Source organism: Panicum hallii, chromosome 2 (assembly GCF_002211085.1).
Source record: "Panicum hallii strain FIL2 chromosome 2, PHallii_v3.1, whole genome shotgun sequence".
Taxonomy (NCBI): Eukaryota; Viridiplantae; Streptophyta; class Magnoliopsida; order Poales; family Poaceae; genus Panicum; species Panicum hallii.
In genome coordinates, this window is record NC_038043.1 from 50,862,380 (window position 1) to 50,877,940 (window position 15,561).

General features: G+C 52.0%; 2 protein-coding genes across 10 annotated transcripts; both read right to left on the minus strand.

Moving 5' to 3' along the window:
• Positions 1-7,213: 7,213 nt before the first annotated feature.
• On the minus strand, positions 7,214-13,252 carry LOC112880553 (protein FAR1-RELATED SEQUENCE 9-like). Of its 9 annotated transcripts, none has more exons than XM_025945228.1 (6): positions 12,895-13,251; positions 10,195-12,300; positions 9,994-10,124; positions 9,836-9,919; positions 8,726-8,805; positions 7,214-8,430 (listed from the first exon to the last, which is right to left on the minus strand). In XM_025945228.1, the coding sequence occupies exons 2-5, from the start codon at positions 12,260-12,262 to the stop codon at positions 8,737-8,739; spliced, it is 2,352 nt and encodes a 783-aa protein (XP_025801013.1). In that variant the 5' UTR covers positions 12,263-12,300; positions 12,895-13,251; the 3' UTR covers positions 7,214-8,430; positions 8,726-8,736. The 9 variants fall into 9 exon arrangements, 7 of the variants coding, with proteins under 7 accessions (XP_025801013.1, XP_025801015.1, XP_025801012.1 ...); XM_025945230.1 differs by having other exon boundaries at positions 8,726-8,802; positions 10,195-12,303; XM_025945227.1 differs by having other exon boundaries at positions 10,195-12,303.
• A 686-nt stretch (positions 13,253-13,938) lies between these two features.
• Positions 13,939-15,389, minus strand: LOC112880555 (ATP synthase subunit gamma, chloroplastic). The gene has a single exon (XM_025945235.1). It carries the CDS (start codon positions 15,283-15,285, stop codon positions 14,197-14,199), a length of 1,089 nt encoding a protein of 362 aa, XP_025801020.1. The 5' UTR covers positions 15,286-15,389; the 3' UTR covers positions 13,939-14,196.
• Positions 15,390-15,561: the final 172 nt, after the last annotated feature.

Here is a 15,561-nt window from a genome sequence, read left to right on the forward strand (position 1 = left end):
CCGAAAGCCCGAAACGTTTCTGCTCGCCCTCGCTGCCAGCCAGCCACCATGCGGACCATGACGATCCCGTCCGCCACCATGCGCAGGCTGAAGCAGGTCGCCGCCGCCGCCAGGGCCTCGCAGGCCGCGGCGCCGGCGCCCGTGATCCGTCCTCCTCCCGCGGGAGGCGACGGCGGTAGCGGCGCCCGTGGACCGGGGTGCGTCCACCGGACCGCACCGCCGTCCGGCAAGCGCCAGGCCACCACACAAGGCGGCCGCGACCAGGTGCGCGTAATCCGCCCGGCGCCGCCGGTTCCAGACTCCTCCAACTCCGCCTCGTCCGTCGGCAAGCGCCGCGCCACCGCTCCGCCAGCATCCGGCCGGGCGGTCCGTGATCCGCCGCCGAAGCCTGCTAGCGCTCCGTCCGCCGCGGCCGGCGGAAGCGCTGCAGCCGTGGCGGTCGGCGACCGGGTGCTCGTCCGCACGCCCGTGACGCCCACGCTCGCGGGGCAGCACGTCGTCATCACGCTCGGCGCCGAGGTGGTCTCCGCAGTGGAGGAGGACGGGGAGAGCTACTTCGATGTCGTCTTCGACGGCGAGTTCCCGCCCCACGACCCCTCGGCCACCGTGCGCATTACGAGGGACGAGATCGTCATGACCACGCCGGCCGCAGCCACCAACCCTTCGGCGTCGAGCGGCGCCACCTCGACCCCCGTGCCGGCCCCTGCGCGTCCGAGCAAAAGAGAGGCTGTAGGATCGGCGGCGTCCCTCCGGGGCGCCGAACAACAGAGGAGCCTGCAGATCGCGAGGTGCAAGCGGAGCCGGCACTAGCTTGGCTAGCCGTTGATCTGTGCACCATTGCTTACTGTAATGGCGGGAGGCCGGAGGCGTATTCTGTAGCTGTAGCAAGGTTAGGGCTTTGGTTTGGGAGCTCCCAACATATATAGAGGAAGTCTAGCGATAGGGTAATAACAGTTGATCATGGATCCGGTGGTAGCCCAGTGTCAGAGGTGGAGGACGGCAATGGCGATTGTATGGTGGGGGTGGAGTGGCATGGACACATGGTTGGTATGGAAATGGCGGCAGGAGTGGCGGTGGCACACAAGAGAGGGGGGATTAGGTTAGGAAATCAAAGCAAACTGAAATCATAGAAGTTGAGACTAGTTTTAGAAAAAGCAATCAAAAATACAAATAAGCTTTACTATTATGATGTAGCGGAAGAATCATACTTGCTAGGAAATAAATTTTCGGTTACTACAAGTCCAGTTAGCGTTACAGTTGGCTACCGCCTACCGTACCTCTCGCTGGGATCCATCGAGCATGTCTCATGAGAATAGAGTCAGGTTGCAGGCAGGGCTAGTCAGTTCTTCTATGAGATCGTGAATCTGCCCAGCAAAATCATCGTTTGCGGCTGATGCGGCCCAGCTGCAAAATTCTGTGTGTCCGCGATACTAGTGATGGAAGTATTTGTTCTGGACAATCACATTTTTGAAAAAAATATTGTGCAAGATAGATGACTTGCAATTTTTACCCTCTTGAGATGAATGCTAACCTGGAAGAAATAAAGTAAAACCTGTAGAATTGAATGTTGTAATAATCATTCTGAAACCCCTTGAAGCCTATTTGCTTAATTGTACATCTTACCACTGTTTATGTACTAAGTTGCTAAGTTCTTCAGTGGTTCATATTTTTCCACGTGTAGAGATCGAAGGAGGCTGCAAATGAAGATCATTCCACATGTGGAAAAGGTTAATTTCTTACTTTGATGGACCATAGCCTGGATGAAAATGATATTAGTGTGACACACACACACATACACACGTATCTTCAGTGGCTTATTTTGCTCTTCCGCCGTCCAAGTATTATCTTAATGATTGTCATGTGTTATGACAAAGATCCACAAATTTGTAGCTACCTAGCAAATTATTGGAAGTCTCATGGAAAATGCAAATACCAGTGTTTATATTTACCTATAAACTTAAAAAGTCACCAAGTCGATTTGTGGTTGCAAGTTGCTCGAGTTGGGCAGGCAAATTCATGACTCAATCCACAGATCAATATAGCTACCAGCCGGATCGTGCGAAACAGGTTTGCTCTGATTGTTGGGCCATGTAGCAGTCTCCGCGCAAATTAACCTTCGTTTTGTGCTGATTATCGGGAGTCCGAAAGCGCCGGCCACGCTTCTGAAATCTGAATCCGAGTCGTCTAAAAAAAAAGGAATAGAAAACACGTTTCCGAATATCCCGAGTGGCCGAGTCCGAGGTCACGGTCAGACACCGACGCTGACTTGCATTGGAGAGGTCGGCTATAAACTTCGCCCCGCCCCTTCTGACGTCCAGTGTTCACAACCCAACCCACTCCGGCCGTCCTCCTCTTCTGTTAGCTTCGTAAGTGTGTCCCTGAGCCCTAATCACCCCTTCTGCTCTTCCGGCCGGATCCCCGGACGGCCGCCATGCCCACCATGACGGTGCCGTCCGCCACCAAGCGCAGGCTGCGCCGCGAGGGCCTCGAGATCTGCAGGCGGAGGGCGGGCCTCGCGCCGACAGGAGGAGTCGTCGCCAAGAAACCCTCACCGCCGCCACCGTACTACGTGCTCGCTGCGCCGGCGCCGCTGCCGCGTCCCAGGCCTGCGCCTACAACTACAAGCCCGCCCTCTTCCAGCCCCCGCTCGCGCCACGTCGCCGCGCCGGCGGAGCCTGCGGAGGTCATCACGATCAAGTGCATCGGAAAGGGAGCGCAAGTGCGCGTGCGCACGCAGGTCGCCACGGCGCGCACGGGGCAGCCCATCGTGTTCTAGCTCCGCGCGGTCGTCGACTCCGCCGCGGACGACGACGGCTACCTCCACGTCACCTACAGCTATATCGACGGCAAGCTCCCACGCACCGCGCGCGTCGCCCCGAGCGACATCAGGCTGCACGACGCGGCGCCCGCCGACGCCCGCGGCGCTGCTGCGTCCACGGTTCTTCTTCCGCCGTCACCACTGACCGATCTGCGCCCCCTGTCACAGCAGGATGAGGCTGCTCCACGGCCGACCGTCGCCGGGAAGAAGCTGCCGTTGCTCAAGAAGCAAGTTTGAGAAGGAGATGAAGACCAGGTCCAAGGCTATCAAAGGTTGCTGGTAGTTGTAGGCTTGTCGCCTTCCGAAAGGATTAGAGCATCGAGATCGCAATGGTTCCCGTGTCTTCTGATCCGGCGTTTTGTTTCTGATTCATTGCCATGTACCAGTAGCCAGCCGAACATGGATTTTTTACATGTAAACCACACATGTTATCATAACCTTCATTTTTGAATCAATGGTGAGATTGATCATGGATAAGTGAAAAAAATTACAAGTAGGTGAGAGTACATGGGGTGGGTGAGGTGAATCAATGGTTGGAGAAGAGAAATCAACGGATGGACTGGGAAAAATCAACGACTGAGATAGATCCTATAGTCACATATACATGTGATTTCACATTTTCCGTTGTATGTAAATTACGTATGTATGGATATATCACAGCGAGGAGCCTAGGACAAGTCTTTACATACATATGTATTTTGAATTTTTTAATGGATTAGTTTGTCCAAAGTACTCCCTCCAGTCATGAGAACGTGATGCTTCGAACATGCTTCCGTCAAATTTATGAAAAATTTTGACCATCAATATCTTTCAAAATATTCGTACATGCTCCGAATAAATGGAAGAGAATGCCTTGGAAAATTAGATGAATTTATTTGGAAGGTATTCAGCAGAGCCCGAAACAATTTATGGATGAACGTCAATTGTTTCATGTTTAATTTGGCGTGACCTTTGCGTCTGCATATAGCAGATGTGTGATTAACCAAATATTTTTGGTGTTTTCTTGCGATGGTGTTGTAGTGGTGTAGTAAGTATCAATTGGAGTTAACGTTAACGAGGCCACTTTCTTTCTTCCGTTTCTGCTTATCAACTACTGATTTAAGCCAACCAGAACTGGAAAAGATTGATTCTTTCCCCCATTCAGTTTCGTCATTCAGATATGCGAGTACTACATCCAGAACCAAATTATTATTATTTCAATTTGATGATAGAATGTTCTCCGAAATTTTGGAGAAGTCACTGGCTCGTGGACGTTTAGAAGGATATTCGATCTCCATGCATGAATCCCTGCAAGGCTACAACTACTAGAGATAGGGTAACTGTTTATAACCTAGTATTCTTTTCACAATCCAACTTGATCCTTATATATCTTTAGCTTAAAATTGTATAAGATTAGAGACTGGCTTTTAGATTACGTAGGCTAAAATTTAAAGCCCTTTACCACTCCTTAATCCAAAATACTACATATGCAAAATTTACTCCCAAACCTGTTTTCATAACAAGAGGGAACACTTGATATACAGTGAGAACCAAGACAAACTCAGCTCTGAAAAAGTTAATTTGAATCCATACAAACACGAGAGCTGTCCTTGACTTCTAGCTCGCCAATTTCTCATGCTACATGGTGGTGACTTCAATTCCATGATCACAATTCACAACACAACAGCATCAGAGGCACCATGATTTCAATGCGCTAATCCCTACTGCATGGCTAGTCTACAGCTACCATCAGCCTATGATAGCCTTGGACCTGCTCTTCATCTCCTTCTCGAACTTCTTCAGCAACGGCAGCTTCTTCCCGGCGACGGTCGGCCGTGGGGCAGCCTTGTTCTGCTGTGGCGGGTGCGCAGAGCGGTCGCTGGTGACGGCGGAAGAAGAACCCGTGGACGCAGCAGCAGCGCCGCGGGCGTCGGCGGGCGGCACGTCGTGCGGCCTGATGTCGCTCGGGGCGACACGCGCGGCGCGTGGGAGCTTGCCGTCGACGTAGTCGTAGGTGACGTGGAGGTAGCCGTCCTCACCCGCGGCGGAGTCGACGACCGCGCGGAGCCAGAACACGATGGACTGCCCCGTGCGCGCCGTGCCGACCAGCGTGCGCACGCGCACTTGCGCTCCCTTTCCGATGCACTCGCTCCTGACGGCCTCCGCCGGATCAGCCGGCGCTGCAGTGTGGCGCGAGCGGGACCTGGCAGCACTAGATGGCGGCGGCAGCGGCGCGCGTTCCAGGCGGGCGCCGTCACCGCCGGTGCGACGTGGCGCGGGCATCCGGCTTGTAGTTGTAGGCGCAGGGTTGGAACGCGACAGCGCCGCCGGCAGAGCGAGCACGTAGTACGGTGGCGGCGGTGAGGGCTTCTTGGCGACGACTCCTCCCGTCGGCGCGAGGGCCGCCCTCCTCCGGCGGATCTCGAGCCCCTCGCGGCGCAGCCGGCGCAAGGCGGCGGACGGCACCGTCATGGTGGGCATGGCGGCCGTACGTCGGCGATCAGGAAGGGCAGAAGGGGTGGTTAGGGCTCAGGGCAAGGGACGCGAAGCCAACGGAAGAGGAGGACGGAGTGGCTTCTGAACTCGACGTGAGAAGGGGGCGGGGCGAAGGTTATAGCCGAGCTCTCAGCGTCGGAGTCTGACCGCAACCTCGGACTCGGTTTCTTTTCGAGAGGACATGGATTCAGAGATCCGTGCGGCGCATTCGGACTCCGTCCATGTGTCTCATCAGCGGAAAAGGAAGGCCCATGAAGCTTAGCCTGGGCTAGTTCTTGGGGCGAAGATTTCTAAGCGGCCCAACTAAAACCTGTTTCACAATTCTCTCAGATTTGATGTGGGGATTAAATGGTCTGCGCCTCTGTGCAAATCAACCGTTGTTGATCTGCGCCCTTTTCAAGTGTCATGTTTTTTTAAAACTCTTTTTTTGAGGGCAATGTTTTCTTAAACCTGCAAACCGTGGACTAAACCGCGGGATGTGGAGTTTTTTTTGGTGTTTCCGTCGAGCCAAGCTGCCACGGTGCATGGTGAGTCACCAGCCAATCTAACCACTTTTGTTCACCTCCAGTTTCAACTGTTCATGATATTTTGGGGCTAGGAATACCCAACTCTAAACATTATTCTTGGAACTACCGGAGCTATGCGCCTATGCCAAGTAAAAACCCAAGCAATCCTTCTTGGGTGGCAAGTAAAGGCTACCTTGGCTGCCAAGCAGGCAAGCTTTCTACTTGACTGTCGCTCCAGCCCTCCTGCACCTGCAAGGCTGCAACACCCCCCTCCTGTCCTCTGGCCTCAGCCCTCTCCTCGGTAGGCCTGCATCCGCCGGCGCTCTGTTTGCATGTTGTGTATAGTAGGGACCCAGCTGTAAAAATCTGAAGGGAAATTCGCATGAGAGAAGCTGGAAAGAAACAGCAGGAACAGATAGATGGGGTTTGAAAAACTGAAACCGAGTGTGCGAACGGCGTTGCTCTAGGACTAGGAAGCGAGACGTTGGAGCGGCAAGCAGCTAGTTAGCTTCTGATTCCGGAAAATCGACTGGTGGTACGGTGGCATCCCCACACCATCTCTCTATTGTCTGTTCAACTCCTTGGGGAGCACTCCACTCTTTCTCTTTGTGGCAAGAACAATGGAACAGAAGCCTGAAGACCTGCTGTGGCTACGCTACCCTACCAGTTCCTGTTCCCCTTGCGTGCCAAGCTTCGTCCTGGAAGCTTGTGTGTCTTGGAAGATCGCATTGAATGTAGTGCCTGCGCCTTCCCTCTCGCACTCTCGCCGGCCAGTTATAAGTACACAGCACACAGCACTCCCGCTCGAGCCACTGCGTGCACTCCTGCTCCCCGTCACTCGAAGCTAGTAGCTAGCCGCCATGCCCACCATGACGATCCCGTCCGCCAACATGCGGAGGCTCAAGAGGCTCGCCGCCGAGGCAGCCGCCAAGTCCTCCGGAGGCCGCCCGCGGACCAACATCCTCCGCGGCAGGAGTCCGCCACACGTGCCTCGGCGCGAGGAGCGCGCCGTCGCGCTGCTGGCGGCACCAGACGCGCTGCTGACAGCGACGCTCGGGCCGACACGAGAGACGCCGGCCGCGGCGCGAGGGCGAGCCCGGCCAGGGCGGCGCAGCCGGCCGTCGTGCGCGCCGTGGTGGTCTCCGCCGCGGACGAGGACGGGTACCTGGAGGTCGTCTACGAGGGCGCGTCTCTGCCCGGCGAGGACCCCTTCGCCACGGTGCGCGTCGCGAGGGACCAGGTCATCGCGGACGCGCCGCCGCCGCCCGCGGTCACCGCCGCGTCCGGCGGCGGCGCAGGCCGGGAAGCCTCCTCACCTCCCGGCGCTGAGACAAAAGATTTGAAGATGCTAGCTACGGCGGCGCGCGGCGGACATCTAGCTAGCATAATTGCCGCAGCCATACACGTATACATATATGTAAAAGTAGTAGCTGCTTGTATATCGAAGTAGCCATCAGGAATTGCAAGTGTCCAGTCCTACTCTAGACTGTACTCTGTAGTAGTAATCTCACCATCACCACCACTCCACAGCACTTATTAACACTAATTAATCTGAAATCTCCCATCTATATTCTATAGTCATGTTCTATTAGTTAGCTACTCCTTGTTGATCCTGTCACAGTGACGGCGAGTTATGCCCAGCCACCACGCCCAGTGCCCAGGCTCAAGAAGCCCGCCAGCCCTGCAAGCTGCTGGCTCCGCCGGCGCCTCCTCTAACTCCGTCAGCCGCCACCGAGGCCCGGCCAGGGAACGGGCGGCCGTTGTGAGCACGCCGCCACCTGAGTCCGGCACCAGCCGGCGTGTCGTCTCACCGCCGACCAAATAATAAGCTGTCGTGCAGCTCTGATCAGCACTAACCAAGAAAGAAAGCGTCCCAAGACCAGATGCCGTCTCATGTTCCCGGGATCAGTTTTTCTCTTCATCCCGTCGACCAGGAGTAAGGGTCACAACTCACAACAGATTACATTCCACCAACATGTAGCCAGCACAGCAGGGTACACTACGATTCAGAATCCATACCCAAAAGACAGAGATCAGCGTCAGCTCAAATGCGCCGCCCATGCTGGCCGGGGAGCTCCCCAGCCAACGCCGGCAGCCAGATGGTCCCCGCCCTGCTGCTTGCTTCCACCGTTCCACGTACAGCGACTCTGCTGCTCAAGTGAAGATCGACTCATGCAGGAATGGAGATCTCTGTCGGTTCTGAAGAACGGCCACCACATGTCCACATGCCAGAAGCCCAGGAGGTGAGCTGAGCAGGTGCCTGGTGCCATCTGACGGGCTTGTGTTGGAGCTGAGACAACTTTTTACCCAAGAGAATCGGTCCCTACATCTGTATAGTTTGCAGCTGGATTCCGATCCTGCAGAAATGTAATATGACCCAACTCTCGCTCTCTCATGACTTACAATTTACAAGCCTAGAATTGCCTGCCTGAGACATAATAGCAAGCCACTGCTCTGTGCAGAAGAGGTTGAATGGCAACAGCCCGGATAGCTACTTTCCTGAAGACCAGCAAGGAGGGATCATGAATCAACCAAAGAACCGCCAGGCCTTGATAAACAGTTGACAGAGTTCAAGCTGGAGTCGGTAGCGGCATTCCCTGAAAAAGGTTTTCCAGCAACACCCAGAGGAACCTGGAAATTAAGAGTAGCGACACTTTATCATGTATCCCTGAGCTCACTACAGTATGGGTTGGTATCATGCATTCATGCATAGAGCAGGCGTAGGAACACTGTTTAACTTTTTAAGCATAACCAGCTATTGCCTGTAAACACTAATACCAGTCCAGGACATGACTGGTATCCAGCTCTGATGTTTGGCATTTGAGACGTGCGTCCTCTTCCCAGTAGTGGCAGCAAGAGCAATAAGATTAAGGAAATAGTTCTGTGGGTCACATGACATGCAAAAAATTGTGAGGGCATTGAATACCTTAGTATCCTTCAAACGTTCTTTGCACCAGCAAAATTTGAATTGGGCCGTACTGCAGCATATGCAGACAGATGATCCTGACAAAAACAAGGGCAAATAAGTTCAGAGAGCAAAACGATATTTTTGTTGCACCTGCATCAACAATGCCTAGCTACACTCCGTGCCCAGTGTTTGAGAAAAACAGAAACTCCATGCCCATATATGTGCTACAGTTTGTATTGTCTGCATCTTTGTGTGCTTCTGTTGTCTCTCAAGGTCTTGCAAACAGTGCATCGTGCATTAGACTTTCAATGACATCAATAGTATTACTTTCTAAAGAAGGCCCCTGAACCGATTTACCAAGCCATGCATCTTCTGCATGGGCCACAAGTTCAAAATTGGAGTTTAAGATCTGGTGTTGTTATCAGCTCAAAAGCCGAATAACAGAAATAGTATGATGGTAGTTGGGGGTAAAGATTCTTTTTGGCAAAATTCTGCAGGCCTTTTCCATTTGTGAAGGACAAAACGGCATGTGACGATATTCACAAGACACCAACTTGCTTCAGCAGACAAGAGCTCAGTGTCTACAATGTCTGAGGGGGTGCTACGTTGTTGCATCTTTCCCACCACAATTGTGTTTCTGTGAAGGGTGTTGCTACTGCCAGCTGTTGGTTGCCCTTGAGGCCCATATATATGGTGAACTCGTCCACTTCAAGTCATACCAAAGGTTCCTTGCCTTCACCTTCAGAAATCGTGTGCCCAACTCCCCCATTTCATCCTCACTGTTCCTCTCTCGCACAACAAAGCGCGCTTTGGGGCTGTCATCCAACTATCAAGGATTTGAACCATGGGAGACATAACAGCTCGAAATGAGCTGTCATGGAGTTAGAAAGGTGCCAAGGAGTGCTCACGCAGTTACTGTAGCACTGCGGTGCCTACACGGTTAGCATAAATCAACTTTTTACCTGTACTTGTTATGAAAGCATAGAGCCATCTACAAAGAGGCAAATGCCAAAGCAAGAAGAAAGATTAAATAATAAAGAAGTACTCTCATCACCGACAAATCACAGATCTTGTACTGATCTTTGCAAGGTAAGAGAAATATGCTGAGGCCAGTCTGTCAATTAATACCTGTTGTGTGCACAGGGGCATTGTGTGCATATTTGGATGCATATACATCTGGTTTGGTTGGATAGGGGCAGTTGGATAAGCCTGCTGAACATGAAGTATGTAAGTACAAGATCTCTTAAGTGCTAAAAGAAAATGGAAAAGAACTTATTTCTGTGTACCTGATAGTAATATGGCCTTCCAATTGTTGCATTACCCTGAGCATCTTGTGAAGATTGATATTGATGCTCATTAGTTTGGACACTTAGCTCCAGGTCAGTTGAGGAAGCTGCTGGGGCTTGTTTTGCTTTTTCTGCATAACAGGATATACTTTGAATAAATTGATACCCTCTATGAGGAGCGAATTTAAAATTGTTACTTACTTGAGCTTGGTCCTTTTGTTGGTTTTTTCTTCTTTTTCTCTTTATTACTAGCATCTTTGGCAGCTTGACTGCGCATGCTTCTCATTTCAAAGAATACTTCCAGCGCCTTCTCTCCAGTTTCAAGGGAGTCCCAGAATATTTTTCTTGATTCTTCCAATTCTTGGCTCTTAATAATTAGGTTATATGCGTACTGCATTGCCCGATTGCGATATGCAAGTTCAGCCTCTGTGCATTCCTGTTGGGTTGAATCATCTTGAGTAAGTTTATACATGCTTCTCCTGGCATCTTTCGTCCAGCGTTGCAAAACATATTTTTCTGGAATTGTGTCCACATTCTGCAGGGTCAAGACTTTGAGGGCATGTGAACAAAGAAGACCCATCCTTTCAAATTTTCTGCAAGCACAAGTGATCTCCATGGTGGAAGTGTCAAGAGCAACTGCCCATACTTTTGAACCTCTCCCCTGCATCGTAATTTCAAACCTCAATAAATTTCCACCACTTGAAGTTTCATGGCATGAAGTTGCTCCACATCCATCCAGAAATTCTGCCTCAAATAATTTGTAGATCCGATGTGTATATGATTCTGCAGCCTGCTTCAGAACTGTACTATGCTTAACTGCACGAACTGGAGCAGTTTGGCTACAGCGAAAATCCTCTTCAGATTCATTTCTACGTAGATCCTTGACAACCTTTTCTAGTAAGAGGGCAAAACGTGTAAGAGAGGTATTTTCATCAGAAATTCCACTGAGAATATTATTTGAAACCTCCCCCCACTGAGAAGAATTAATCCCACCATCAAAGGTATCTTTGTTAAATGCTGAGCACCATTTATGGCGGAACCTATGAAGGTCAATCAGCCAGCTATTATCCTGTAGTTTGTATTCACGAAGCATTGCAGTCCATGATTCCTCAAAATCCTCTTCTGAGTCAGATCCTTGCATACACTTGGTAAACAAAGTTTGAAATGCTTGCGATGTATTTAGTGAGCCTAAATGAGATTGTGCATTCTTCAGAATATGCCAGTAGGAAAAGCAATGTTGTGTGTTAGGGAAAACCTGCTCAATTGCCTGCATAATAGCTTCATCCTGATCAGTGAATATTGATTTTGGTGATTGGCCTCCCATTGACTCCAAGAACGATTTAAATACCCAAACATAGGAAGCTACAGACTCATCTAACAAGAATGCACAACCGAAAACAACATTCTGCCAGTGGTGGTCAACACCAACAAATGGAGCACATATCAAGTTATATTTATTCGTGCGGTAGGTTGTATCAAATATAATAGCATCTCCAAAGCAGTCATAATCATTTCTACATTTACCATCTCTGTAGAAGAAGTTAGTCATGCGCCCTTCTTGATCGACTTGGACATCCCAATAGAACATGCCTTCCTCGTTGGTTCTACGCTTGAAATAACTGACAAGGTTTTGGCCGTCTCCTGCCTCAATTACTGTTATACCCTGCATGCCCACTTGATTGTAACACTCCCTTATAGTGTACCCTGAATTCTCAGGTGTACCGCCTTCGATCGTGTCAGAGAAACCATTTATTGGATGTGACTCTGTAGATGCTGATGGATCTATGACACCTGATTTGCCAACAGCTAGCGACTTGGCTGACCTCAGCATGTGCCTTTCCCCAGGTTTCGCCAATTGGTGATTATGCACAGGAACAAAGCGTATAACTGTCCATCGCCCCTTCTCGTCAACTCTAAAGCGGATCATTGCTTTGCAATTAGTTCTTGTGTCTGGTCGATTGAAATTTGCTTCTGTAACAGGCTCATCATACTTAAGCCCTTCCTTTGAGCAGTAGTAGTCCTTTGTTCGAATATTCTTGGTACCAATAAAGTAAGACTGCTTGCCCTTCCGCACACTAAAACCGATTCGATGCCCATAGTCACAGTACAATCTGTATGCCTCTTCCTCACTATGGACTACGCAACCAAGGAGCTCTTCTGTTGCCTCCTTGCGACTCAAAGCATTTCCATAATCAGCTGCCTTTTCTGTCTCTTCACCATTCTCCCTTCTCTGATGCCTCTCTTCTTGGAAATCTTGATTGCTATCCATTTCTACCCACTACCCAGCTAGCTCCATCAATGAGTCAACTGCTGCAAATTAGCATTCATATATTCCATGTAAGATGCATAAATCAAAACATTTGATTTAATAAAAGGGGGAATCTTAAACAAGAAAGCTGCAATGAAATTCCCCATTATACATAGGAATTAGGATGTTAGATGCATCAATAAGATGTAGACGGTGCTAGTGGGTGGCAGCCACACAATGGCTTTGTTCTGTCACATGATACCATACAAGGCGGGGCGCCTATTCCAATGTACTTTTATTGGCAAAAGAAAGGTAAGCTAAACCCTAAGTTCATCGGATCATCACAAAACGAAGGCAATTGGTAAACCCTCGACCTCCAGGTCTATCAGACTAGCAACGACGGAAGTGAACAGAGAGAGACCAAACAAATAGAAGCACAAAACTGAATTTTGCTTAGCGTGACATGGAACATAAATGGAACATGAATTGATATTGCATTAGCTGTTCAGCAAAGGTTTCCCTAGCTCGGCTCCATCTAGCAACAGAACCGAAATGCCACCGTGTGTCGCGTACTAACCAAGGCCCAATTTAATTTCACAGGAACAGCCAGTGGACAAACAGCAGCACAAAAGCGCGCACCGTGACAGTCTTACCGCACAAAAGGAAAAACCGCCCCCGGAGCCGGTTGGTCGCCGCGGCGCCTCGCCGACCCGCGGGACGCCGCCTGGAGCTCGGTGACAGTCTTAACCCTTGGCCTGCGGCGCCCGCGCCTCTCCGCCCTCGGCCTCGAGGCGCGCTGCCCTCGCCGAGCCCACTGGACGCCGGCAGCTAGAACTCTCTTCTCAGCATAGCAGCGCCACGGGTTCAGGATTCCTGCATGGGGAAGGGCGGGAGGGAGCGTGCCGGTCGCCGGCGGCGGGGGCGATGGGGGTGGCCGGCGGGGGAGGGGACGGGAGGGCCAGAGGGGGTGGGGGTCTAGCGGCGGTCTACGCCCGAGATGGTGGAACCGGTCCAAGGGAACCGTGGGACACCCAAGCCACACGTTGCCTGCACCTGGTGCTCCAGCACTCCCACCGTAGAACGCTACGCCGGTTTTTTTTTTTTTTGACATGGAGTACCTCGGATTACAAACGTAGTGAAAGGGGGAAGACTCCAATTAGAGGGATCTTTCTTGTTTGCCTAAATTATATTTTATTGCTAAATCATATAGGTGCATAAGCTGTTTATGTTGCCTATGAAGTTCCCACATGTCTATCTTTTGTTTTTGCCATTTTGAAGAGAAGCAAGATGATACATATAAATTTGTAGGACTTTAGCAGGAAATATTTCAATTTCCACAGAAGAAACCATGAAGATTTTTTGACGAAATCCTATGAAATTCCAGTGTGTCTTTTTACTTTTGCCCCTTCATGAGAGAAGCAAGAAAAGATATGGAATGCTAGGGTTGGATCCATTGTAAATGGCTAAATGGAGGATGAAGGTTCTCCATGATAGAATTGATGATCCGGTTGCCTTTGTTGGGAACTTATAAATTGTTGCGATGAAGGCGAACTATCACCAGGGGCAGGGATCTCAAAAGCAGGTGCTCACCGAGACGAAGTGCTAGATGTGGAGCAATTCTACTTCAGAGTCGGCACAGGAAAACTTGCTGGCCGTTGCAACAAATCTCTTACAATACAAGCAATGTAAATCGCATATGAGACAGGAGCAGGATTTGCAAGATAAAGTTACTCGGATTATACATTTGTCATCTCTGAATTTAAATTCTTGTGTATCTCGCGAGGCGCGGCATCACGACGAGCATGGAACACAGAACTCCCACGTGTTTGGGCTATCAGGAATTACAGACGGACTGAACAGCAAGAAAGATGAGAAAAAGAATTATATATAGCAGGAGCACCGCACCACCAAGAACCCGGCTCAGTGTTAAGGAGAGCGAGGAGGACGGCTTCAGCTCAGCCGGCGAGGGCGTCGGCACCGGCGACGATCTCGAGGATCTCCCCGGTGATCTTGGCCTGGCGCTGGCGGTTGTATGCGATGGAGAGGTTCTTGCGGAGCTCGATGGCGTTGTCGGTGGCGCTGCTCATGGCGCTCATCCGGGCGGCGAGCTCACTGGCGAGCGACTCCTGCAGGGCGCGGAGGATCTGGCTGTTGAGGTAGAGCGGCAGCAGCGCGTCGAGGATCTGCACGGGGTCCTGCTCGAACTGCACGACGGGGGAGAAGGGCTGCGTCTCGATCTTCACCTTCTCGCGCTCGACGGTGAGCTTCCCCTCCTTGGTGGTGAGGCGGAAGAGCTCGTCCTCGGTGGCGTCCACGCAGACGCCGTTGACGTCGCAGATCTCGCCCTTGGGGGACATGGGCAGCAGCGTCTGGATGATGGGGTCGGAGCGCACCAGGGACACGAACTTGGAGTAGAGCAGCTCCACCTTGTCCACCTCCTCCGACACGAAGAGGGAGTAGACCAGGTCGCAGATGGCCTGCGAGTCCTTCACCGTGGGCACGCCGTTCACCTCCAGCTCCCGCTCCAGCGGGATGTAGGGGCGGCGCGTGAAGTAGGCGTTGCCCTTCTTCCCCACGCTGATGACGGTGTACCCGAGCCCCAGCTGCTTGAGCTCCTCGATGCGGGTCTCCGCCTTCTTGAGGACGTTGTTGTTGAAGCTGCCGCAGAGGCCGCGCTCGCCGGTGAGGACCACCAGGGCGACCTTCTTCACGGGGCGGGTGCGGGTCAGCGGCAGGTCGATGTCCTCCGTCTGGATCTCCTGGTTCATGTTGTAGAGCACCTCGACCAGGGCCTCCGAGAAGGGGCGGGACGAGACCACAGCCTCCTGCGCGCGCCGGACCTTGGCGGCGGCCACAAGCTTCATGGCCTCGGTGATCTTCTGCGTGTTGCGGACGGAGTCGATGCGGCTGCGGAGCTCGCGGAGGGAGCACCGCACCACGAAGCCGCTGCCGCCGGAGCGAGGGGCGGAGGACCGCCGCCGGGTGGAGGCGCTGCTGGCGAGCGCCGAGGAGGACCAGGCGGTGGATAGGTGGGAGCAAGACATGGCTGGTGGTCCGCGGCGACGGGGATCACCGGCGGCGGAGGAAGTGGAAGGGAGGGGGCGGGATGGGAGGGAGGGAAATGGGTTTGGATGGATTGGGTTTGGGTGGAGAGTGAGCACGGTGGGGTATTCAAGCCGGGGCGAGTGGTGGAGGGGCAGTGACGGCGAGATGGCGAGGATCATGTGGCTCCGCCGAGCTGGCTGATCCCTGTTGCTCATGCTGCGGCTTCATTTTTGGCTTGTCAGGAATAAAATTCTGAAAAAACAAAATAATCCTTT